Raw genomic sequence first — 15,536 nt, forward strand, 5'->3', positions numbered from 1 at the left:
CAACATTTAGGATAGAAAACAAGGAGATGACTCTGACAATTGAGGAGGTAGTCAATCTTCTTAATTTGTCAGTGGAGGGCACAACAGTGATATTTTTTGTTGCTTCTAGCAAAATCGAGTTGTATCATTTCACCAAATTAAAAGACTCTATAGTTCAAGGATCAGACCAGAACATAGGTGTAAATTTTCATTTTGAAAAGGTAGGAAAGGAAGTTAAAGTTTGTCATAAATTGATAATATTGAAAATTGAGCAAGTTAACAAACTACGAAAAAATAAAATGACAAGATAAAATCAACAAATAATAATAATAAATGAAACAAAAGTAGTTAACATTATGACAAAATGAAAAATCTAAAAAAAATTAAGTAGGATATCTATATGCATAATAAATGCATCAAATATTTGTGAAGGCTGAAAAATCAAACATTCCACTATATGCAAGGCTTCACCAATATTAATGCATGAAAGTCTCCACCAATGAGTTCAATAATCTTAGTATCCTTCTGGCAGATATAGCTTGAATGCATCAGGTTTGTATCATGAATTATAAGTGATGATGGAGATGTCTAAATGAGTTTCATTGAATTTGGTGGGTTATTCAATTATACCCATTTAGTAAATTGGTATAAATATCCCTTATGCATGTATATAAATTATATTAGTAAAAGAATGAAATTAATTAAAAATTAGAAACAATTAATACACATATTTCACTATTCAAATAGTTTACATTTAATAAATTAGACAACACAAATAAGTAACAAAACTGCACTAATGATAACAAGATTCAATAAAACAGACTAGTAATCTCTTTTGATATGATTATTGTGAACAAAAGTTTTTTTGAAATTTGCTTTTCTTTTCCCCTCATTTCTCTTTTACTAATATCTAACGATTAAGTAATTAGAGCACTAATTAACTAAAATAACTATTGAAAATTTCTTTAATGATGAACGATGACTTGTAATTACAATATAACATCAATTGATGTACCTAGTGATGTTATTTTGTGATTGATAGAATTTGATAATGATCAAAAATTAGTCGTACACAATGTGAGAAGAAAGACTTTGGTAGAAGAGAAAAATATAGGGCAAAAAAAAGTTGTTCATGCGGATATTTTTTTTAAAACTCTTAAAATTGTGGCAGTTGTAAGGTAATTTCATAAAAGTAAAGAAGAAAGGAAGAAAAATAAAGGCAAAATTCAAAAATAGTTGTTTAAAATCACAAGAATCACAACAAATATCATGTTAAAAGAGATGATTAGTCTGTTTTACTAAATCTTGTGATTATTAGTGCGGTTTTGTTACTTATTTGTATTATTTAATTTATTAAATGTGAACTTTTTGAGTGATGAAATATGCGTATTAATTGATTATATCTCTTAATTATTTTTATTCTTTTACCGATACAACTTTTATACATATATAAGGAGTATTTATGAAACAAAAGTTTCATTTCTCTTCTTAAAATCCTTTTTTAATATTATTTTTTAATTGAACTAATTTTATTATCAAAACCTTAATCACAACAGAGAAGGTTTGTGTAATTTTATGGAGGCTAGCGAAATTGTCATCCCTAAATTCATAAATCATAATGCCTGCCAAAAAGGCCATAAATTCTAATCGCAATATGACAAAAAGTCACCAACTCCACGCCAGCGTGCCGCGATATTTACTCATCATAATTAGCTGTCGTCTTGCCATTAATTCCTTCAAGGGCACAGTTGAAGTTTTCTTCAGTTTCAAGGGCACTCTTGTACCAAATCCCTCGACTAGATATAAACCATGTTCCACTCATTTCTCGGCACTCTCCACTGAATCAGTAGAATCCATTTCCCCGGACATATAAATATCTCCACAGTATCCTAGAGACAAAGGGGGAAGGAAAAAAAAAAGGGAAAATGTGCCCGACAAAGCAGAAGCAAAAGCACCACCATCATCACCACAGCCACCGGAGCTCCACCACCGTTGCCGCCGCGGAAGGCCAAGGCGCCGGAGTTGAAGACTGGAGACAAGAAGCCATCAACGGCGGATCCTTAAAGCACGTAGATCTCCACACTGGATCCAACGGCTGGGCTTCACCTCCAGGTGATGTATTCTCTCTCCGTGGACCCAACTACTTGACTAAAAAGACAAAAGTACCCTCCGGCCCCTGGCTTCTCCAACCTGCCGGCGTCGATTGGCTCCGATCCAATGCCAAGCTGGACCATGTCCTCGCCCGACCCGATAACCGAGTCATGAACTCACTCAAATCCTCCAATCTTCAAGGAAAGAGTCTGAAAACTTTCCTCGTAGCTGTCAATCTCCAAGTCCCCGGCCGGGACCACCACAGCGCAGTATTTTACTTCGCCACTAAGGAAGGCGAAGGCCTCCAACCGGGCTCTCTCCTCTACCGGTTCGTCCACGGCGACGATAATTTCCGGAACAGCAGGTTCAAGATCGTGAATCGGATAGTCAAGGGGCCGTGGATTGTGAAGGCCGCGGTCGGGAATTACGCCGCCTGTTTACTGGGAAAAGCGCTCAAGTGCAATTATTTTGTCGGCGATAATTACCTCGAAATCGACGTGGATATTGGGAGCTCGGCGATTGCCAGCGCGATTTTGCACTTGGCATTGGGGTACGTCACGGCAGTGACGATTGATATGGGGTTTTTGGTAGAGGCGCAGTCGGAGGATGAGTTGCCGGAGAAGCTGTTCGGGGCGGTGAGGATTTGTCAGATGGAGATGTCGTCGGCGACTTATGTGGAGAATAGTAGCAATGCGGTGTCGTTTAAGAGGGGGCTCCATAGTGGGCACCCGAATGGTAGTAATAGTAATAGTAGCTGCAGTAAAAGTAAAGTGCAGGCTGAAGAGGGCAGTAATAATGGAATGGAATAAGGGAAATTATTAGGTTCTGAGGTAAATTTTTCTTTGTTATTTAATTTTCCCCTGTAATTTCTGTTATGTGGAAAAAATCTGGGCTGCTAATTTATGAGAATTAAGCCCTTTCTAATGTGATTTTAGTGTAGATAATTAATGTGGGGCTTTTTTTTATTATTTTCCTTTTCTTAAAATAATTTATTTAGTTTCTCCGTGGAATTAACTTTTTTTTTTTACGTTATATGTGTTTTATTATGTTCATTATGTTAATTTGATATTTATCGAATCATCGGTGAAAGGTTCTGATTTTATCTCAGCAATACTATAGTAGGGAAAACAAATTAGATGGAGAACCAATTTTGATGAAAGCTGGAAATCAGGAATTTGTATTGGATCAAATTAAGGGAACTTTCTTGATGGTTATCATTGATAGTTACTGTATCAAATTAAGGGAACTTTCTTGATGGTTATCTTGTGTAGATTTGATGGCTATCAAATTTAGGGAAATTTGATTTCCTTTTATGGTTACCTTTGGGATTTTAAGCCTTACTCTGTTGATAGTTTTTTTGGGTAGGTACTCTACTGAGTCATTGACAGTTACTGAATGCTAAAGCAGATTTCTTGCCTTTGTATACTTCTCGAAAAAAGGTTTGTTTGCTATCTAAGCCTTATAAATAAACAAGAGAAAGGGGAGTTTTTGACAGATGGATTAGGAGTCTTCTAGTTGAGCGCAGGATTTTGTGAAGTTTGTTTAAGCAGTTATCTTAAGCAAACAATTAAACAATTATAGTGTTTTATAGTCAAATTCGAATATAGGTATTTATACATTCATGGGAATATTTCCAAGTTTGAGGAAACATTCATTGGTGTTCGGGTATTTGGGCCATTTTACTAAAAAGAAAATTATTGTCTTTTGCTTCAAAAATTTTAGTAAAAATGAAAGTAGGATAGGAAACCTTTTTTTTTTTTTCTTCTAAGGGAAATGCACGAACTTTTTTGGATTCGACAATGATTCCAACATCTTCTAGTAGCAGTTTTTATGATTCCAACAATCTTGTAATGTCTCGTTCGCCTTGTTCCATCCTAAGATTAAAAGCATTATTCTGAATCAACTCACCGTGAGCCAATGCATGAGCCACGCAGCAAGGTATCATCGCACAATTCCTGTCACAATGCCTAAGGAATCAAACTCTAGATTGCAGTGTTTCACGCGGCAATGACTTTTCATAATAATAACAATTTGTGTGTTTGGACAGCCAATTATTTGGCCAAATATATTTGCTGACATCACCATTACAATTTCCAATACACCTTTTTATCTTCCCAATTACCTTTTTATCTCACATACATCACATCACAAAAAGTGCTACAGTAAAAATATTTCAAATAACTTACAATCCAAACACACTCAATTTAAAAAAGGTTGGATCCATGGTAATGTCTGTTTTTATAATACGTTGCTTCGCTTCATGTCACTATATACAGAATCTACAATGTAATGTATTGTAGCAATTTGATACGCGTAAGGTAAAAAAATAATTAAAAAATATGTTTATAGAAAATTTAAAAGTTTTTTGATGAAAAATGCCTTTTCAAACAAGACATCACTAACCACAAGTGGTTATATCATATATATATATATATATATATATATATATGTATGTATGTATATACAGAGGAAACAGAGAGAACACAGAGAGGCAGAGCATACTTGTGCTTAGATCAACAGCAACCTTTTGGTGAAATGATGACTGCTCAAGCTTCTCAAGATCCAAATAGTTTATCCAATTTCTACAACCACCACTATCATGATCCCTAAGAGGGTTTTCAGAAAAATAACCATAACTTTTTAAAGCTTGAAATGCATCCTATCTAATCCCCCATTTATACATATCTGACAACATAGTAAAAGAAAGACTAACAAAAGGGTAGAAAAGAAAGGAGGACCTTGGATAAAAGGATAAACGGCAATGGAATTGGGACTGGAAGCCTTGAGACTCCTCCTGGAATATTTGGCTTTTTAGCCCGAAAACATTCATGGGAAAATTGGGACACGTGGTAGGAACTGTAATAAATCAAAATAAATACTGAACCCATTAATGTAATCTCAGAATCTCTGATCACATAATTACAGGCCATGGTACCACCATTTTACCTTAAAATTGTTGGAAATAGTTTGTAATACAACTCGGAATGAATAGAGCTAAAGTGTGCAATCGATGAAGATGTGAATTTGGATCCTTGTAAAGGTCATTTTCTGCAAATTCATTTGGCACCTTTTCATGTGAATTTTCTGAAATGTTGCGCTGTCAATTTATGCCTGTTAATATGAACGGTTTTCTGGGTGTTATAGCAAAATAAATAACTGTTTTAACACAAGAAAAAAAGCTAACTAATTTGAATTCATTTAGTGTTATCAAATTCCCCTCATTTTGTATCTCTGCTATTTTTCCTAGGACTTCATCATCAATTCTCTTGTTTTTGACTTACTTGTTGTCTTATTACAACCCCTTTGTTTTCCTACAAAAACAATGTCTGTGTTTGGCTTTGACTAGGGCTCAGAATCGTGGGTTAATGGGGAAACTAATGGTGGCATGCTAGTGGAGGCTGTTTCAATGGGGGTGTGTAGCAGTTGTGAAATTCTAAGAATGTGTAGATGATGAGAGAGCAAGTGTCGAAAATTCGTTCTATCAATTAGCCATATAAAATAATTAGATAACGATGAGAATATGACATTTATATATATATATATATATATATATATATATATATTTATGAGATACTTTTTGAATTTGCAAAGTATTTAGTTTTATCGATTTGTTTCTTTAGATGTGTCATTGTTCATCGGGTAGCACATTCTTTAAGATACAAAATACAATTTTTCCATCTGGAGTTCAACAATTTAGCATTTGGTAGGAGGAGGAATGGATTGGGTGATTTGGAGGGAGGAAGTGCAAGTGAAAGGTTTTATGTTTGAGTCTTCCCACTTATAAAGAGAAAAAGTTTAGCATTTGGCATTTACGCTTTCTAATCTATTTGAACTTTTTAATCAGTAGATTATGAAAGAAAGTGTAATTGTTTATATATGTTAAAAATAAATAAAAAAATATAATTGAACTTTTTCAGTGAAAGGTCTGAGTTCGAACTCTCCACTTACATTAAAGCAAAAGAAATTTAGCATTTGGTATTTACGCTTTCTAATCTATTTGAACTTTTTAACCAGTGGATTATGAAAAAAAGTGTAATTGTTTATCTGTGTTAAAAATAAAAATGAAAAAACTATAATTTTTGGTATTTTTGTTATTGGCATTTTTATTAGCCTCTGTGTGAAAACTAGTATATGCATTCACTGTCTCATGGAGGTAAAATTAACATGGATTTTTGGATGCATGTTAATAAGCTCATTGTATTTGTCGTACTACATTTCCAATGATAAAAACGATGCCACAAACATATTGTAAATTGTACTAACATCATTTGTCTTAAAATCTTGAACCCTTTTTAATCACGACAAATCTAGGAATTGTTTAGAAGTCACGACTGAACCGTAAAGCATGAAGCTTTTTCTTTAGGATGATGGTTAAATTTCCAAGGCAAAATTTTCTCAAAAACGGTGTAATTTTTTGTTTAGACATTGTAGCATTTTTTGTGATGTAATATACGTAAGATAAAAAAAATAATTAAAATAATAATAAGGTGATTGAAAAATATATTTATGATATTACTGAAATAATTATTTTCAAATAATGGGAGAGAATGTAAGTAAGAGATTCAATTCAAATTCTTTCACTTATACTATAAACGAAAATAAAAAAAGGGTGCAAAATTTTCCAAATTTTTAAAAGGGACAAGGGCTAAAGTTTGAAAAATTATTAAATATATAAAAATGTAAATTTTTATTTATGTTAAACAAGCATTTTTACTTTCATTTTTGTTTTTCTTGAACAGTTATTTGAGCCTATTCAAGAAATTTAAAAAATTATGCCCTCCTTTTGGTTGGTTTTTTTTTTATCATAAAAAAATGGTGTATTATCTTTTTTATTATAATAATAATATTTGTATAATCTAATTTATTTTATTCTAAGAAGGAAGCTTATTCTGTAGGAGGAAGCTTAAAGAGGTGTATTGTTTTGTGTTTAAGGTACAACCACACAAGTTAATAAAAGCTGCAAGAACCTGATCAATATATAGAATGTAAAGACTGCCACACAACCTTTAAAGGAAATTGATTCTTCCTAACTTTTAAAGCTGGAAGGACTGATTGGTTGGTTGGCCTTTTTTTTTGGGGGTGGGGGGGGGGGGGGTGGGGGGAGGTAATAGGAAGGACTGATTGATGAATGCACCGATTCAGTTGGCTTCTCACTTTTTAAAAAGGTTGAAAAAGCAGTTGGAATTGGATTCTTCTTTGGGTTAATAAATGGTACTCCCTCCGTTCCACTTTGATAGTCCTGTATTCCTTTTTCGTCTGTCCCAAATTGTAGTCCACTTTCCAATTGAAAAATATAGTTGTATTTTAATTTTTCTAAAATACCCTTATTCAATATAAGTAGTTGTTACTATAAACTTATCCCATTTAATGAGAGTTGATTCTTTTTTTACCATCAATTCAAGCTCCCATAAAGTTGTACCATATTTAATGTGAGGGTATTTTAGGAAAATAGCAATCTAAATTTACTTTTCCAACAAAATTAACTATTTTTTCTTAAACTGTGTGAAAAAAGAAACAGGACTATCAAAGTGAGATGGAGGGAGTATATCTTTTTCTCTGTCTCCTGACTCTTGGGGATTAAGGACTGGGACGGCGTCAACTTCGATTTGATTTGGTTTGGTCTGAGAATTGATTGATTGACATATTCTAGGTTTCGTGGGGACAAATTTCCTGTTAGGCTTTCGGCTTGGGTCTTGGGCTGTGCCTGTCGCCTGAGGTGCTCGATTAGATAGAGCATGATCTCTTTGAGTTGTCCTTCATTGTACTTGCAAATTCTTGAAATAGGCATTAATGAACGTGGATTTATTACACTCTTTTATCATACTCAAAGAAGAGAGTTAATCACAAAACACCCCTTAAGGTATAGTTATATTTGCAATTTATCCTTTAAAGTTTAGGTTTTTTTTTTTATCACTTAATCTCTTGATAGACAAAACTTATAACTACCTCTCTATTATAATACTTGTATTCCTCTCTTTGACTTTTGAATAAAGGGCTTTTGCTAGAAGTAAAAGTTGAAAACTAAGTGTTGTAATCAATAATTCGTGAAATCGTAGTGTCACTTGTGGGTTAATCAGTTGACTTTGAGTATTGAATGGAATCTTTTATTCCATGTACATTATATAATTCAATGGTTGTGCTTTATTTTGTTTTCTACATTGGATGTTGTCTTTAAATTCTTATAAATTTTCTACTAATAAATTTAGTTGTTTGTGTTTGAGAGATTTAAGAGAAGGTACAATATGTTCCATGTATGAGGGAGAAGAAATAGTGCATATATGTTAATATGTTAATTGGATTTCCTTCCTATGTTATTGGCATGGATTAACTCCACTTTGCCTATTGAACTCGTATCACTCTCTCACTTTATATTTTAAATTTTAATTTTGGATACTTTACATTTTAAATTCTTAATTTTGAACACTTTGCATTTTAAACTCTCAAGTTTGTCCCATTTAGATCCAATTAATGATTATGTTCACAAAATTAAGGAGATAAAGGAAGTAAAAATTAATGAGAATGTACCTTTTGTTCCAACTACAACTCCTTAGATTTTTGACCATTTTTAGCACATTAACATTTATTTATATGGTCTCAATTGCTAATATTGTCAGCAAATTAACAAGATAAAATATGGTACAAATTAATGATAACGTATTATTTTATTTTTGCTATAATACCTTGGCACCTTTCAGTTACCTCTGGCACATTATCATGATTTATTGGATCCTCTATGTCGTTAATTTTATAAAAGTTGTTATTGATTGGATTTAAATAAGACAAATTTTAAGAGTTTAAGATGTTAAGTGTCCAAAATTGAAAGTTTAAGGAGCAAAATGTCCAAAATTGAAGTTTATAGCGCAAAGTGCAAAAGCGATACAAGTTTGAAGGTGAAAAGTGGAGTTTGTCCTATTGGTATACAATTTTTTTTTTTTAAATACGAGCAGAGTTTAGCCTGATGCCAAAGGTGCAAGTACGCAATCTAAATAAAGAAATTCTTCTTGTTTGTTGCAGATTTGGTAGAAGTTAATTATAAATAGTGATTATATAAAAAAATAGAATAAATTAAAGATACTCTTGTGTAGATTGTAGATTTTAGTTTTTTTGAGTCTTAAAAAATTTTAGAATCTAGATGCAAAAGAAGACGACAAAAAAAAGATCCAAATTCATAATCTAAAATCAGGTGAGACAATTTGTCTACCAAAAATTTATCAATTAAAATAGCCAAACAAGAACAACTCCCGTGTTTTGAATCCTAACCTATTAGTGTAAAAAATGTTTACATTGAAGATGTAGAATAGATTAATTAATAGTCAATATGTGAGGACTCGCAAAATTTACTTATTTAATCTCCTATTTCTAGCTTATTTAATTATTTATTTGGTCTTTTACTCCGAATATTATTTTCTAAGCTCTTGAGACCTAATTACATGAAAATATAGTTTCATTATATTTTTAAAATGACTTGTTTCAAAAATTAATTTCCGGAAGCTCGTTTAGTGAAAATAGTGAACACGTCTTTAGAAATCTTGATCGATTGAGAGTACAATAGGTTTGAAATATTGGAGACATGTACAATGGACCTAAATTAGGCATTTTAATGTTTAAATACTCAAGTGATAGTTATTAGTACTATCGTTATAAGAATTTTTCAGAAATTCCGTCTTATCGCGCATAAATTGGAAGTGCACGTTTTTACGCGCGCGATTTAATTTAGGAACTTTAGACCCTTATTTCGGGACAATTAAGAGTGAAGAATATTTACATGAATATAAATGCATTGGGGGTTTAGTGCACTAGTGAACCAAGCGCGCGAGAAAATCGAGTCGTAATCGCACCAAACGGCCCCTAATGAGAGTTGACTTTTGGGTGAATTTCCACAACTTATTTCACCTTCTCTTAGAAGCTAAAGGAAATCAGATTTCTCTCCATATTCTCTCTCCTCATTGCCGACCAGCTCTCTTCTCTCTCTAACTCATTTGCTTCAAAATTTCTGCTCACAAATTTCACTCAAAACCACCCCAAATCATCTCCAAATTCAACCAAACTTGCACCACACTTAGCTTGATACTTGAGGAGTATTTTGAGCTGCAAAAGGGATCTGAAAAGTCACGGTTTTCTGGAGCAAGGAGTGACCAAAATTTCTGATCTAGTCATCCAAGAAGGTAGCAAATCATCCAACCCATAGATCTTAGTTTTTGTAAGATATATTGCACATATAAGGTTATATAATCATGTGGGTAGTCTTGTTTATGGTATAAAATGTGAAAGTGGACTCTATGAACTCCCACACTTGGGTTGTTGCTGATTTGATGATTGATGGTGGATATATTGTTGGTTTAGTGGTTAAAATGATGGATTAATGGTGTGTAATTGATAGAAACTTCATTGGGTGCAAGAAGCAAAAGTTTCCGATTTTGCCCCTGCCTTGTCCAACCATTTTGTGCACAATTTTGAGATTCTAATGACTTGATTATGTTTTTTACATGTTATTGTGAGTGTGTACAAAATTGCATTGAAAAATAACATGATTTGGTTGGTCAAATGAGTTGATTTCCAAAGTTAGCAAAACTGGAAAATGAATCCCGTATTGCCCAGGCAGTCATTTTGTATCGGCTATAACTCTTTACTCCGATGTCGAAATCAAGTGCCGTTTGTGGCATTGGAAACTAGACATTCCCAGCTTTCCATTGGTAGCAAATTCACGTTCTGGTTCCACTTGAGTGAGCCACACCATTCGTTTGAATATCACTGTCCTGTTTCATTTCTCTCCAGGAGACAGGACAGGACTGGTATCTTGATGCTCAAAAACGAGCTGTTTGTGGATAGAATTTCAGAATGGTTTCTTCTGATAAAATTCAGATTTATGAGATAGCTTTCCAACGCCATCAACCACGCTCAATTCCAAGTTGAATTGAGTGAGTTGTGGCTATATTTCGAAACTGATGCAGTGAGTAAAAATCCTCTTTTGACTAGTTGAATGGCCTAGCTTGATTTGGGACTTGTTGTTTTGGAAACTTTGATGTCCAACATCTACCAAACTTTATATTAGATGTTCCTTGGACTTTGTTTTACAAATAAACCAGATTTGGGTTGGTTGCATTGGACAAAATGTTTTAAAAAGAAAGAAGAGCTAGAAGACAGTTTTGCCTTGGGAAATTTCTTGAACTTTGATGGTTTAGTTAACTACCTTCTCGTGTGAATTTTCAAATGAAATTTGATAGAGGAGTGGTCCTCATATGGAGGTTTAATTGTGCAAAATTTGGTGATATTCTAAGACCATTTTGATATGCAAATGATGCCCCGAAATTTCTCTTCGAATCTGGAAAACTTTTCCTTTTCGCTTAGCCGATTAGCCAATCTTGACTTGGGACTTGTCATTCGAAATTCTTGGTATAAATCACCTACCAAATACAGCTTGGATGTTTTTTAGACATTATCTACGCAAATGAACCATATTTGAGAGGTTTTTAGTGGCCAAATGCTTGAGAAAAGGAAAACAAAGGTACGAGGCAGATTGCCTTGGAAATTCTTGAAAACTTCAACAGTTTTGTTAATTGACTCTTCGTGCTAGATTTTGCTTGAAAATTTGCAGAGGAATAACCCCTATATGGTAGTGTAATACTGCTAAATTTGGTGCCATTCCAAGTCCGTTTCAGTGTTCAACCAACGTCCCAAAGTTCATGTTTAAATCTGGAAATTCCTGATCGAGGAGGAAATTTTAGCCAACTTTGAGCTGCTATATCTTGGCGCTCAAAACTTTGATTCTTGTTCCGTTTGTTTTGTTTTAAACTTTGATTGTAGCTCTAATTGAGTTCTAAATTTTGGAGGCTAGTTTGTATTGTGTGAATTTTGCTGGATTTTCAAAGTTGGTCAAAAAGCAATCCCGAAACTGTCATAATGGTCCCAAGCAGCAACTTTGAGTCAATTTTTGAATATCTTCCATTTGGAATCATGGAAAAGTATCTTCTAGGAACTTTTAGTGCTTTTGAAGAAGTTTCCAACGGTATCAAGTTTTCTAATTATGGACCTACATAGTGCAAGATACGATTTTTCTAAATTGACACCCAAAGCTGAAATTTGTCAATTTCTTAGAAAATGAGATTTTGGAAACTTGCCTTCTTTTCTCGATACCGATTGAACATCTTGAACTTGATTTCATGGAAAATATTAGTCTCTCTCTTTAGACTTTAAAACTTTACTCTTGAACCTCGATTTACGAGTAATTGAGGTTCATTTTCATAAGATTTCCTTAGATTGCAGTAGCGTACAATTTTCCTCGATAATTAGAGATTCGTAGTGATGTTGAGTGGTACTTGATTATTGTTTACTCAGGCACTCGAGGGAATCTCCAAGAGGAGCTCGGAGCGGACACCTAAACGCTTGTTTGAAAACTACTCGCTTGTTTTGACTAGGTGAGTGTTTCATATAGGAATACGTAATTGAATAAGTCTAGGACACGTTTATTTCATGATTATTAAGTGTTAAGTGCTATGTGTTAAGTATTTACCATACTCATGCCTATTTAAGGAATGTATACTTGCATTGTATATCTACATGAATTGGTTAAATGATTAACCATATCAAATGACCATATGAACTCGATACATGCTTAACTTGCTAGATTATTTACTTAGCCTACTTGATTTTGAGAAATGGAGTCGAGTGTGTACTTTATCGCACTCGTTCTCTTTTGAGATGAATAACTCATGCTTGGAAATGCTCGAATAACATGACTTGGTATGCTAAGGTTGCATACGTCGTTGGAGTGAATCTCCTCGACTCTTACATGGTAAAAATGGGATAACGGCCAATGATGGCCTATTCATATGACAAATGCCTGTCAATTAACCGTCACTACTTAACCGTTAACCATTAACCGTCAACCGTTAACCGTCAACCGTTAACCGTGAACCGTTTACCAACCACATGACTACTGGATTACTTGACTATTTGCTCACATGATTTCCAATCTACATGACTATTCGATATCCGTGAATTACATGCTCCCATGAAATCAACTTGTATTGCTTACGTGCTTACGTGCTAAGTATCTACTTGATTACTTGATTATCCTGAATCACATGTTATATGAAACTATCCATCATTATTAGGCGAGTGGGTACTTTACCTCACTCGACCTACTCTAATGATGAATTTTACCTTTTGTCGAATTACTTGGTTATCTGTGCATGTTGTAAGCTCTAAACTGAACTTGGGCCCTGCCCTTGGTTACTGACCTACTCGAGCCAGGACTGGGCTCGGTCGGGTAGGTTGGAACCCTGGGCCACCGTTTCGGTATACTCGAGTATTACCACTGGAGGGATAAGGCGATGGCCAGACCGTACCGTGGGGATCCGGAAGTCATAAGGTGCAGATGACCGACAGAGTTCCACTGGAACACCGTATCCTACAGTATATGTTTACCTGGTAGCATGATAATTGTTTCATGCTAAAATGCCAATATGAAGTCCTGAGCTATGCCTGTAATAAGCTCCATTCACTCGTGAACTATATATGCCAATGTCTTGAACCATAAAAACTGTCACATGATAAATGTCTCATACCATGATAATGTCTCAAATTACCCGTACAATGATTATCACCTCATGATAACATGCCATTGTGTAACCTTACACCATGCATATGATATGCCCAACTTATTTGATTTATTTGAACTGTTAGAGTGTCTTGGAACCTCACTGGGCTGTGTAGCTCATCCCACGTTGTGGTTTTCTTTTACAGGGTTCAAAACCAAGGGTGCTCGTGAGTAGTATTAGATTGTTTTCTTTTGAAGATTTTAAATTATATTATAACGGATGGCTATTGTACCCCTTTTTTCGTTGGGTTGTATTTAAGGTTGAAAGCTGTATAATTGTAAGTGTGAGATATTTGAAGTACTTTAATTATGTATTGAAGTTACTTAAGGTATTTCGGGTTTTTGAATGATGGATTGTAGTGAGTCCTGGCGAGAGTTGGGCAGGCGTCCCGCGGATACCCTTTGGTTCGCCTTAGGGAGAAGTGGAGGCGTTACACAATATAGAGCCACACTGTGTGAATATGTTTTGAGGAAGAAAACAAGATTGCATGTGCATGTGCATGTCAAATTATGAACGGTTGACTGAATTCCAGAAAATATTCAGTTTTCCAAAAACTTTGCTTCAAAAGTATCTTTCCGCAACGTGTTACAAATATTCTGCATATAACCAACTTGATGCGCCTCAATCTGCATGAGGCAATGAAGAGATACACGTAATAAGATGATGTGCAGAACAAATTGTTTATTTGCCCCATATGATATGATAGAGTTCGAGATGGACAATTATTGCACAAGTTGCTACCATTAATTTTTGGGCTCTTGAACCAATTTTGCTGGACAGCAGTTCCTTGCCGAGAAGCTTCTTGAAATTGAGGACCGGATACGAACAATTGGCTTCCTATCATTTGGATATTATTTTAGGAGAAATACAATTTTGGTATCCAAATATTAGACTGTATTTTTATGATTTTAGTACCTAAAATTTTGATAAAAACAAATCTAGTCCCCAATGTTTGACACCCAGTGTGATTTTAGTCTCTAGAATTTTGGCAAAAACAAATCAGGTCCTCAGTGTTTTCAATTTGGAACAGATTTAAGACAATTGACAAATTTTCTGAATTACTGACGTTATAAATCACGTGTTCACTAAATTAAACTTTTTAAAAGAGAAGCAAAACAATGGCAAATTTTGAACAATTAGAATAACTCACGTCATGACATGTCAATAACTAAATAACCGAGAAACAAAAAAAGAGAAATTTCTTATACCATTTGCAAAAATCTAAGCGTTAAGGTTTTTTTGCTTAGGGATGGTGAAAATAGAGAGTGAAAATGTCTTCTAGATCAATGACTTTGGTGCTCCGACTAATTTCAGTTGGCATTTTGACAAATTTTACTACATAATTAGTTAGCACATGAGTTATTAGTCCTTAATTTCATTATTTAAAATTTAGTCATTATTTTACTGATTTATTTTAAATTCAATTAAATGAACACATGATTGCATGTGACTAAATTTTGTCAATAATTAAGAACAATCTTCCAAATGTCCTAAATTTTCTTTAAATTAGATACACTGGGGCATAGATTTGTTCCCGTAAACAATTTAGGGACTAAAACTACATAGGTACCAAACATTAAGGACTATACTTGTTATTGTCAAAACATTAAGGACAAAAACTAAATAGGTGCTAAATATTTGGGACTAAAACTACTACCTCCCATCCCATTGAAATTGAAATTGAAAGTGCCGTACTTTTCTTTTTTGGCTGTCCTAAAATATTTGTCATATTTGATATTTTTAACTACTTTATATTCTGAAATTTTCCTTATGCCCTCCATTAATGATGCATACAGATAAATATGATGGGATTGTTTTCTACTTTTTATTTTGACTAGCACATGATTAAGGATAAAAGTGGAACAA

The 15,536-nt window shown here is 33.9% G+C and overlaps 1 protein-coding gene and 1 long non-coding RNA gene across 2 annotated transcripts; both read left to right on the forward strand.

Annotated features, from left to right (window-relative positions):
* Positions 1-1,710: 1,710 nt before the first annotated feature.
* LOC113705641 (protein ENHANCED DISEASE RESISTANCE 2-like) lies at positions 1,711-3,018 on the forward strand. Its single transcript, XM_027227557.2, has one exon. It carries the CDS (start codon positions 1,905-1,907, stop codon positions 2,877-2,879), a length of 975 nt encoding a protein of 324 aa, XP_027083358.1. The 5' UTR covers positions 1,711-1,904; the 3' UTR covers positions 2,880-3,018.
* A 6,963-nt stretch (positions 3,019-9,981) lies between these two features.
* On the forward strand, positions 9,982-14,016 carry LOC140013929 (uncharacterized). Its single transcript, XR_011820782.1, has 3 exons — positions 9,982-10,235; positions 12,406-12,485; positions 13,816-14,016. It is a non-coding gene; the product is annotated as an uncharacterized lncRNA (long non-coding RNA).
* The last annotated feature ends 1,520 nt before the right edge of the window (positions 14,017-15,536 follow it).

The sequence above is a fragment of the Coffea arabica genome, chromosome 8c, assembly GCF_036785885.1.
Source record: "Coffea arabica cultivar ET-39 chromosome 8c, Coffea Arabica ET-39 HiFi, whole genome shotgun sequence".
NCBI classification, from domain to species: domain Eukaryota; kingdom Viridiplantae; phylum Streptophyta; class Magnoliopsida; order Gentianales; family Rubiaceae; genus Coffea; species Coffea arabica.